General features: G+C 40.9%; 1 protein-coding gene across 1 annotated transcript; it reads left to right on the plus strand.

The window, feature by feature from the left end:
* The first annotated feature begins 2,702 nt into the window (after positions 1 to 2,702).
* On the plus strand, positions 2,703 to 6,097 carry SCGB3A2 (secretoglobin family 3A member 2). Its single transcript, XM_068534539.1, has 3 exons — positions 2,703 to 2,868; positions 5,353 to 5,555; positions 5,952 to 6,097. The coding sequence occupies exons 1-3, from the start codon at positions 2,814 to 2,816 to the stop codon at positions 5,973 to 5,975; spliced, it is 282 nt and encodes a 93-aa protein (XP_068390640.1). The 5' UTR covers positions 2,703 to 2,813; the 3' UTR covers positions 5,976 to 6,097.
* Positions 6,098 to 9,821: the final 3,724 nt, after the last annotated feature.

A 9,821-nucleotide genomic window follows, 5' to 3' on the forward strand; every position in this document is an offset into this window, starting at 1 on the left:
TTCACCATTGAGTATGATGTTAGCTGTGGGTTTGTCATATATGGCCGTTATTATGTTGGACTTACTGACTTGCTTCTAACAGTTTCCTTTAATATAATTAAGATGAGGCAAGAGTCATGCCGGCTTTCTTCCTGCTGTATTCCCAGGATCTACCACAGAGGCAGATCCACCAAACATGCTCAATAAATACTTGTTGCATGGCTAATTGAACTTCCACTCTCACTTATAAATTTAATCTCCACAAAAAATTCATTTGAAAAACACTTTGAAAATTAATTTAGAAACACTGGCATTCATTTCCTTTTCATTTCTTTTCATGAATTAATTTATTAACAAATGCTTACTGGAAAAACATATTAGTTAAGTGTTTAAAGGTAAAGAAATACAAATCAGAAGAAAGGACTCAAATTCTGGCCACATTATATATTATCTAAGTGACCTTGGCAATTAATTCATTGCTTCCAGCTTCAGACCTCTCATTTATAAAATGGGATAAAAGCTCTTATCTTCAGGGGCTTTATGAGAATGAAATGGATACCATATGCAAAGTGTAGGGCCTGGCACTGATTGGTGGTTCTTAATAATATTATCAAGTGTGTAGGATTCTGTGTTAGGATCCAAACATGAACAAGACAAAGCCGCTTGAGATGTTTACAAATTAGTCCGGGGAAAGAAAACATTAATACAAGTAATATCAGTATCAGTAGCATAACAAAGGCACAAGAAGAGCATAGAAGGCTGTTTTAAAATATGTTTTATTATTATTCAGGTCATCAGATCAGGAGATAACTGCCATTGAAAAGATAGCTTGTTATACTGACAGATTCCCAAGAAAAGGGTCATGCCACACACTGGAAGGAGCTGGAGCCGTGGAGAAGCGGCCGTCACTGCCTGAGATGTCTCCTGAAGCAGGGAGAGAGAGAAGCACCCTGATTTCTCCCTTTCTCTCCCCTCCAGTCTTTTCCCAGTGCCTCCCATTAGCCGATCCTAACCAGAACGCAATTGGCCAGGAAGTCTGGAAACCACAGTTTGAAAAACTGAGCCTCCTATAGTGCAGGGCAGAGGGGGGGACGTGCACGGAGAGGATGTGAGAGCAAAATGGAAACAACCAGCAGAGGTGAGGGCAGTACAGTTTTCGTATCCTGTAGAAAGGTCATAACATAAAAATAAAGGACGGCATCAACTCACCACCGCTTTACCACACACAACCTTGGCCCTGTGAGAGTTCTGGAACATCAACATCCCTGGCTAGGTGATAGCTCCCCAGGAAAAACTGAAGCCGTCTCTGGCAGAGAAAGCAGTAGAAGGGGCAGGATTGCGTATGTGTGGCAGTAATACATGATCTCCTCCATGCAGTTTATAATGTAGCAGAAAAATAAAGAAATGGCGGTTATAACTCGGTAATGCACAGAAATGAATAGCAGGTGACACTTGTTAGGTGTTAATCTTGGTTTGGTACGGTTATATCCTGGGTCTACATAATTACATTAAATCCTCATAACAATACCACACCCTCAAGTGGGGCCCCAACTCCTGGCCTTGCACCTAGAGGGGACTATGCCTTGATGTATCTTCCTCACAATGTTCTAAGTACCCCTTCAGTGGCAGGGGCTGGCTGGGGCCAGCAATGTCATTTGGTCAGGGAGCTCCAAGCTGGGACTGGGATCCACCTGGACCCTGGATCTTATTTCTCCCCTTCAAGTTTCATTCTTTCTCTCTTTCCTGTACCAGAAACCCCAAGGAACTGTAGGACTTGGGCTTACAAATAGGGTCATCCTAGGGCCCCATGGCTGAGTCCTGGTTGCAGGAGGGCAGGCTTGCAAACAGATTGTTCCTGTGGCCAGCACAGTATTTCTTTTGCATGATTACAAGGGACTGGACTGCCAGAAGGGTTCTGACATGCATATTTTGGTGACCCAAGTTGTTTATATGGATGGGGTCTTGTAAAAAAATTCTTTTTCTCAGGGTCACACGCCTTTGAGACCATCTTGCTATTAGCTGTTAAATGTCCCATTTTAGATGAGGAGAACAATACTATAGAATAAAATACGTCAAATTTAAGGTTATACAAAGAGTAAATATTGAATCCCAGGTTTTTAAAAAGGCATTTTGATCTTCGATCCTGAGCTATATGAAAACACAGAGAAGGCATGACCCTGGGTGTTCCCCAAATAAGTGGGAGACACTAGAAATGGTAGCAGATCTTGCCATGTAGATGTGTGAGCAGGGATGGGGTGGGTGGAGGTAAATTCCAGAGAAACGTGGCACTAAATGCCAGTAAGCTGAGTCTGTATTATTTCAGGACTGAAGGGACATTGGGATTACTCCTACAGCTGGCGAGCTCATCAGTTAATGTGTTTCTCCAAACTTTAAATGAATAGAAAACTGGAGGAAAGCAACAGAATTTTCACTCTCTTTAATCCCAATATGAAACCTTCCCTTCTTTTCAGAGTTCTTCCAGGAGAAGGACTTTTAGAGCTCTTTGCTTCCCACCTGCAACTCTGTGTAAGAGCTTATGCAAGAGATCCTTGAGAGTGTTTTAAGTTAGGGCTTTGTTTCTCATGGGAACATGAGAGAAAGCGGAAAAAACCTCCAGTTTGTTTAGTGAGAAAACATGACCTCCGTGCTTTTCTCCCCTGGGGCAAGTCAAGTGGTCGTGACTGAAATTCAGGTCCCTGTTTGGTGTATAAATATGTGTGTGTGCAAAAGCCACTGCCACACTTGGTACAGCAAGGGGAACCACTGGCTCGGTGGACTCATTAGGTTTTCCAGTTTAATTTTAAACTCCAGGGAAATATCACAGATAACGTACAATGAAGCTGGTCACTGTGTTCCTGCTGGTGACCATCAGCATTTGCAGTTACTCTGGTAAGTAAGCTAGGAACATATGATATTTCTGTATTTTTCTGTTAACAGGAACACAACTGGTAAGCCTAGGCTCCCAGTGGAATATGGTGGAGGGAGTTTTAGAGCCACAGAATAGTAAGGTCAGAAGGGACTTCAGATGTCCCCTGCTCCCAGCTCCAAGCTCTAACCCAATACAAGTACTATCCCTGGTGTATCCTACAAAGAAGTTAACCAGCTCCCACAGAAGTTCAACAAACGCACTTCAGTATTGAACTTCGGCCACCATTAATCTTCCTTAATTTTGAGTTCAGATCTGATTTTGTGACTTCTTTCTTTTATGTTTCTGAAACTATATGGAGTCATTCTTGCTATCACCTCTAATCAGTTTGCAGCGTTGGTTCTCTTGAGACATAGCTACGTTTATCTGTTCACACAATCAGTGGGTATTTGTTGAATAGTTATAAGCCGTTGGTCACTGGATAGGCATTCGAAGATTCAGACCTGAATCAGACATAAATATTGTTCTCAAGGTTCTTATAGTCTGGCAAGGGAGAGAAGACTTCTACAGAAGTCACTGCCGTACTAGACCAGTCATTAATGCACAATGACAATACAGATAGAGCTCTGTGGGAGAGCTGAGGGGTGAACAGTTCCATTTCTAGGTAGGGTATAGAGGCTGATTTCTTGGAGGAGAATGGGAACTGATCCTTTCTTTTTGGAGGGAGTCATTTTAACTATAGGAAGAGATATTTGGGCGCATCTGCAAAATTCATCATAATGGCCACTGCTCATTTGGAGAACAAAAAGCTTTGAGGGTCTCCCCTCTGGAATATGTAAGTACATACAGAGAAGACAGTCACCAAAGTGTTGAAAATAAGAAGTACAGAGATTAATCATGAGAAACTGTGATACCCATGCCTACACTGGCAACTTCGGCTTGTGAATTTTTTTTGAATTTTTGAACTAATTTGTAACTTCACCAGTTTTGGCTATTTTGTTGTCCTTTGGTGTCTAAGGACACATGGGAAGAGGTGGCAGCAGAAAGATGGGTGGAGGGGAAATAAATATCCCCCTTCTGGGGGAGAGTTTTGGAGGGAAAGTGGGTGGTAGAAGATGAAGGGGAAATAGCTGCACAAGCTCCATTTTTATGATTTGAATGGGAAAATAAAAAGTATTACAGAGAGAATGAAGTACTGGCCGGGTCTTAGCCAGCAGGAGGATGTGTGTCTCATGTGTGTGCTTCTGCACGTGTGTATTTATACATACGCAAATGTGTTTTGTAAAAATATGTATCATAAGCATTTTCCTCATTCTCTAACCTCTTCTATGTGAAAGTTATCTTTCTAAAGCTGAAGATATAAAATGCAAATTATTCCATATAAGAGCCTTGATAGCTCCCCATTACCCTTGGGGAAAAAAAGTCTCAAACTCATCTGTATGACATTCAAGGCTTTGAAAATCCACCCCACCCAAGTTGCAGCCTAACCTTCTTTATCCCTCCTCAGCACACCCCACTGGAATTCTGAAGAAGACTCACCATCCTGTGTATGCACTTTCACCTTAATATCTCAATGCCCTGGTTAATTTTGTTCCTCTTTAAAATGCTGCTCCCCTTCTTTACCTGTGATCCTGACATTTGCCTCAAGACACATCTCCTGCAACATCTATTCTTGGAAGATTCCTGTAGCGTTCTCCTACGTTAGAATTAATCATCACTTCTTTTGTGTTTCCATAGAGCTTTGTCCATAATATTAGCATAGCACATGCTGCACTGTGGCATACACAAATCTTTTTTGTCCACCAGACTGTGTGGGTTCTCTGAGTGGAATATCTTGTTTTATTCGTCTGTGTATCTGCACCAACTGGCATAGAGTCTCTGTTCACTTATGTTTGTAGCATTGAGTTGGACTGGTTGGGAGTAGTTTCCTGGGCTGTGGTTGGGTCCATTCATGTCTCCAAGTGGAGGTTCATTATGGCATCTTCCCTTTGGTTTCACACTTGTGGGCTGTGGAGACAGCCACATGCAAACTATACTCCCATCTAGTCAATCACCAGTATCTTTTGAGTGCTTACTATATGCCAGGGTCTGTGCTAGGCATGGGGTATGGTAGTGAATAAAACTCAAATTTCTTATTCTCATGGATCCTACATTCTAGTGAGAGGATGAAGGCAAAGTAAAGAAATGAATAAAGATTTAATACTTTAAGTAGTGGTAAGAAAAAATAAAGATAGAGGGTGACGGGTGATACCATTTTAGATACATCTCTGAGAATGTAACATCTGAGGAGAGACCAAACAAGTAAGGAAGAAAGGCATGTAGTTATCTGGGGAAAGAAAATTCTAGAGAGATGGAATGGGAGGGGCAAAGGTCCGGAAGCAGATGTTTTCATGAGAAATCAAGATGAGTAGGGCTGGAATGGAGCCACTGATGGAGAGAGTGGAAGGTGGTGAGGTCATAGGAACTGGAAGTGCCTTGTTTTACTTGGGATCTCTTTTGCTCTGCAGCTACCGCCTTCTTCATCAACAGTTTGCCACTTCCTGTCAACAAGGTTTTACCTTTACCTCTGGACAACGATCTCCCCCTCATGGACCCACTTAAGCTTCTTCTGAAAACTCTGGGCATTTCTGTTGAGCACCTCGTGGAAGGGCTAAGGAAGTGTGTGAGCGAGCTGGGACCAGAGGCCTCTGAGGCCGTGAAGAAACTGCTGGTAACTGCAGCTTGTGGGGCTAACTCATCAAAGGGCAGGGCTTAGTCACCCTGAGTGCTCACCCTCTCCACCCCACTCCCACCCCACCTTGTTCTCATTTGTGAACCTGTATTTCCCCCTTGCTTACTGTACTCATACACATTTTGCATGTCCTTGAATCTCAAGGAAAGTGCAATATCCACACTTGTAGAAGGAATTTTTGAACGAGAGAGACGTATGCTAGTCATGAAATGTATGCCACTTGCCAGCTTTGTGATTCTGGATGGGACTTAACCACTCTGAGCTTTTGTTTCTTTGTAAGTAAAATGGTAGCGAAATAGGATAGTGACTATTTTTGGTGATGTGCTAATGATATGTAGCTGCTCTTATTTTTACTATTGCCTTTTTGACTTTCAGGAGGCACTCTCATATTTGGTGTGACAGCAGAAAAAAGCAAGAGTGGAGGAGGGAAGGAGATGATGCTCTCCTCCTCCCTGGATGAAACTCCTTCCATCCTAAAATTCAGTGACCCCTGACAAGAATGAATAAAGCAATGAACAGACTTCAGTTTGTCCTATTTTTATTTGGGGAGCTCTATTCAGAAGGGCCTAACTAGATAATTTTTTCCTTGGGTTATAAACTCTAGAGAGCCTGTTGTTATAAAGACAACTCTCATTTTCAGTAAGGCGTAATGATTTTTTTCCATCTCCTTATCTCTAACTTGAACGTCTCCATTTTCTTCAACCATCGTTTATCTGACAATGTTTCCAGATGCCTTACGTTCCTATTCCCCCACTTCTAAGGAATTTTTTTTTTTTAAGCCTTAAAATAAAAGCACTTTATTTGATTATAATTCTGCAGTTTGCCTTGGATTCACCTGGGTAGTTCTTCCACTGGTGTTACCTGGTGACACTCTGATAGTTTGGATAGAGTAGATGCTCCAAAACATGAAAAGATGCTCAACATCACTAATTACTAGAGAAATGCAAATCACAGCTACAATGAGATATCACCTCACACTGGTCAGAATGGCCATCATCACAAAATCTACGAACAATAAATGCTGGAGAGGGTGTGAAGAAAAGGGAAGTTTTACAAGCTTCATTTGTTTGGAGTCTACATCACCAGAGTGTGAGGTTTGATTAAGTTAGCAGTTATATTAGTGCCACCCCATATCTTCACAGACCCTTCCACCAAGTTAGGCCTCTACTACGTCATTCTCTGGCAAATGGTTCTGAACTATCCTTTCCTTTCCTCAGTGCTACCGTGTACTATGATTCCAGAATCATCTTTTCCAAGACATATTTCTGGCTCTATAAGAGCACCTATAAAATAGATTTCAAGCTCCTTAGCATGGCATACAAGGTCTTTCATGATCTGGCCTTACTTTACATGTCTAGTCTCATCAATATTCCTTTCTGCACATGTGCTCCAGCCCCAGCCATGCTGAAGAGATAACTAAATCTCTTTGCTGCTAACACTCTTATGCCTTAATGAAAAAACTCAAGCTTCTTCCCACCTACAATGTCTGCCCCAGTCTGCCTCCAGACTTGGGCTTGTGCCAATCTTGGGGCTATTTGCCCTTAGATCCATTCCCCATGCTTTCCATGCTCTGCTCCATATTAGGGGGAGGGAGGGGACATGATGCTGACCCTTGCAGGTGGTTCCCAGGTCAGTTTCTCAGGTTCCCATGTCAGTTGATATTTGGGCTGCATTCTGCCCCAGAAGGCCCAGGCAGGAGATGGGAGGTGGGAAAAGGGGAAAGGCCAGAGTGTGGCCTCCCTTCTCTCTCTCTCTCTCTCTCTCTATTTGGGAGAAGTCTCTGGAAGTGCCTGCACTATGTCTGAGCCACCAGGTCCTGCTGGATAAGTTTATATTTGTTTCAGCTTTTGGCAGGTGACTCCAGTCCCTGGACTCTTGTTACACCATCTCTTCTTTTTCTCTCCAGCTGAAGTTCATACTGGCTTCCTGATGTTATCAGTTTCTAAGCTGCCTCACCATCACCTATTTGATTTTTTTAGGTCTTCTATCATCTACTGAGTCAATTCTGTGCATTACATTCCCTCTGTTCTAAGCATATAAATAGTTTCTGTTTCCTGGTTGGTTCCTGACTAATATAGTATTAACTTCATCTCCTCTGTGAAGATTACCTTGATTCCTGCTATTTCTTTTTATTTATTTATTTATTTTTATTAGAGTATAGTTGCTTTACACTGCTGTGTCAGTTTCTGCTGTAGAGCAAAGTGAATCCGCCATACGTACATATATACCTCCTCTACTTTGGATTTCCTTCCCATTTAGGTCACCACAGAGCACCGAGTAGAGTTCCCAGTGCTATACAGTAGGTTCTCATTAGTTATCTATTTTATACATAGTAGTGTAAACATGTCAATCCCAATCTCCTAGTTCATCCCACTGAACCCCCTCTCCCCCTTGGTATCCATACGTTTGTTCTCTACATCTGTGTCTCTATTTCTGCTGTGCAAATAAGATCATTTATACCATTTTTCTAGATTCCACATATATGCGTTAATATATGATATTGGTTTTTCTCTTTCTGACTTACCTCACTCTGTATGACACTCTCTAGGCCCATCCATGTCTCTGCAAATGACACAATTTCATTCTTTTTTATGACCATTGTATATACATTCCACATCTTCTTTATCCATTCCTCGGTTGATGGACTTTTAGGTTGCTTTCATGTCCTGGCTATTGTAAATAGTGCTGCAATGAACATTGGGGTGCATGTGTCTTTTTGAATTATGGTTTTCTCAGGGTATATGCCCAGTAGTGGGATTGCTGGGTCGTATGGTAGTTCTATTTTTAGTTTTTTAAGGAACCTCCATACTGTTCTCCATAGTGGCTGTATCTATTTACATTCCCACCAACAGTGTTAGAGGGTTCCCTTTTCTTCACAACCTCTCCAGCATTTGTTGTTCGTAGATTTTGTGATGATGGCCAATCTGACCAGTGTGAGTTGATACCTCATTGTAGTTTTGATTTGCATGTCTCTGATAATTAGTTATGTTGATCTTTTCATGTGTTTGTTGGTCATCTGTATGTCTTCTTTGGAGAAATGTCTATTTAGGTCTTCTGAAAAATTTTTGATTGGATTGTTTGGTTTTTTTTTATATTGAACTGCATGAGCTGTTTGTATACTTTGGAGATTAATCCTTTGTCAGTTGTTTCGTTTGCAAATATTTTCTCCCATTCTGAGGATTGTCGTTTTGTCTTGTTTATTGTTTCCTTTGCTGTGCAAAATCTTTTAAGTTTCATTCGGTCCCATTTCTTTATTTTTGTTTATATCTTCATTACTCTAGGAGGTGGATCAAAAAAGATCTTGCTGTGATTTATGTCATAGAGTGTTCTGCCTATGTTTTCCTCTAAGAATTTTATAGCGTCTGACCTTACATTTAGGTCTTTAATCCATTTTGAGTTTATTTTTGTGTATGGTGTTAAAGAGTATTCTAACTTCATTCTTTTACATGTAGCTGTCCAGTTTTCCCAGCACCACTTATTGAAGAGGCTGTCTTTTCTCTATTGTATATTCTTGCCTGCTTTGTCATAGATTAGGTGACCATCAGTGTGTGGGTATATCTCTGGGCTTTCTATCCTGTTCCATTGATCTATATTTCTGTTTTTGTGCTAGTACCATACTGTCTTGATTACTGTAGCTTTGTAGTATAGTCTGAAGTCAGTCTAATTCCTCCAACTCTGTTTTTCTTTCTTGAGATTGCTTTGGCTATTTGGGGTTTTTTGTGTTTCTGTGCAAATTGTAAAATTTTTTGGTTCTAATTCTGTGAAAAATGCCATTGGTAATTTGATATGGATTGCACTGAATCTGTAATTGCCTTGGGTAATATAGTCATTTTCACAATATTGATTCTTCCAATCCAAGAACATGGTATATCTCTCCATCTGTTTGTGTCATCTTTGATTTCTTTCATCAGTATCTTATAGTTTTCTGCGTACAGGTCTTTCGCTTCCTTAGGTAGGTTTAGTCCTAGGTATTTTATTCTCTTTGTTGCAATGGTGAATGGGATTGTTTCCTTAATTTCTCTTTCTGATTTTTCTTTGTTAGTGTATAGGAATGCAAGAGATTTCTTTGTATTAATTTTGTATCCTGCAACTTTACTCAATTCATTGATGATCTTTAGTATAGTAGTTTTCTGGTGGCATCTTTAGGATTTTCTATGTATAGTATCATGTCATGTGCAAACAGTGACAGTTTTACTTCTTCTTTTCCAATTTGGATTCCTTTTATTTCTTTTTCTTCCCTGATTG

This window comes from Eschrichtius robustus, chromosome 2, assembly GCF_028021215.1.
Source record: "Eschrichtius robustus isolate mEscRob2 chromosome 2, mEscRob2.pri, whole genome shotgun sequence".
Lineage (NCBI taxonomy): Eukaryota > Metazoa > Chordata > Mammalia > Artiodactyla > Eschrichtiidae > Eschrichtius > Eschrichtius robustus.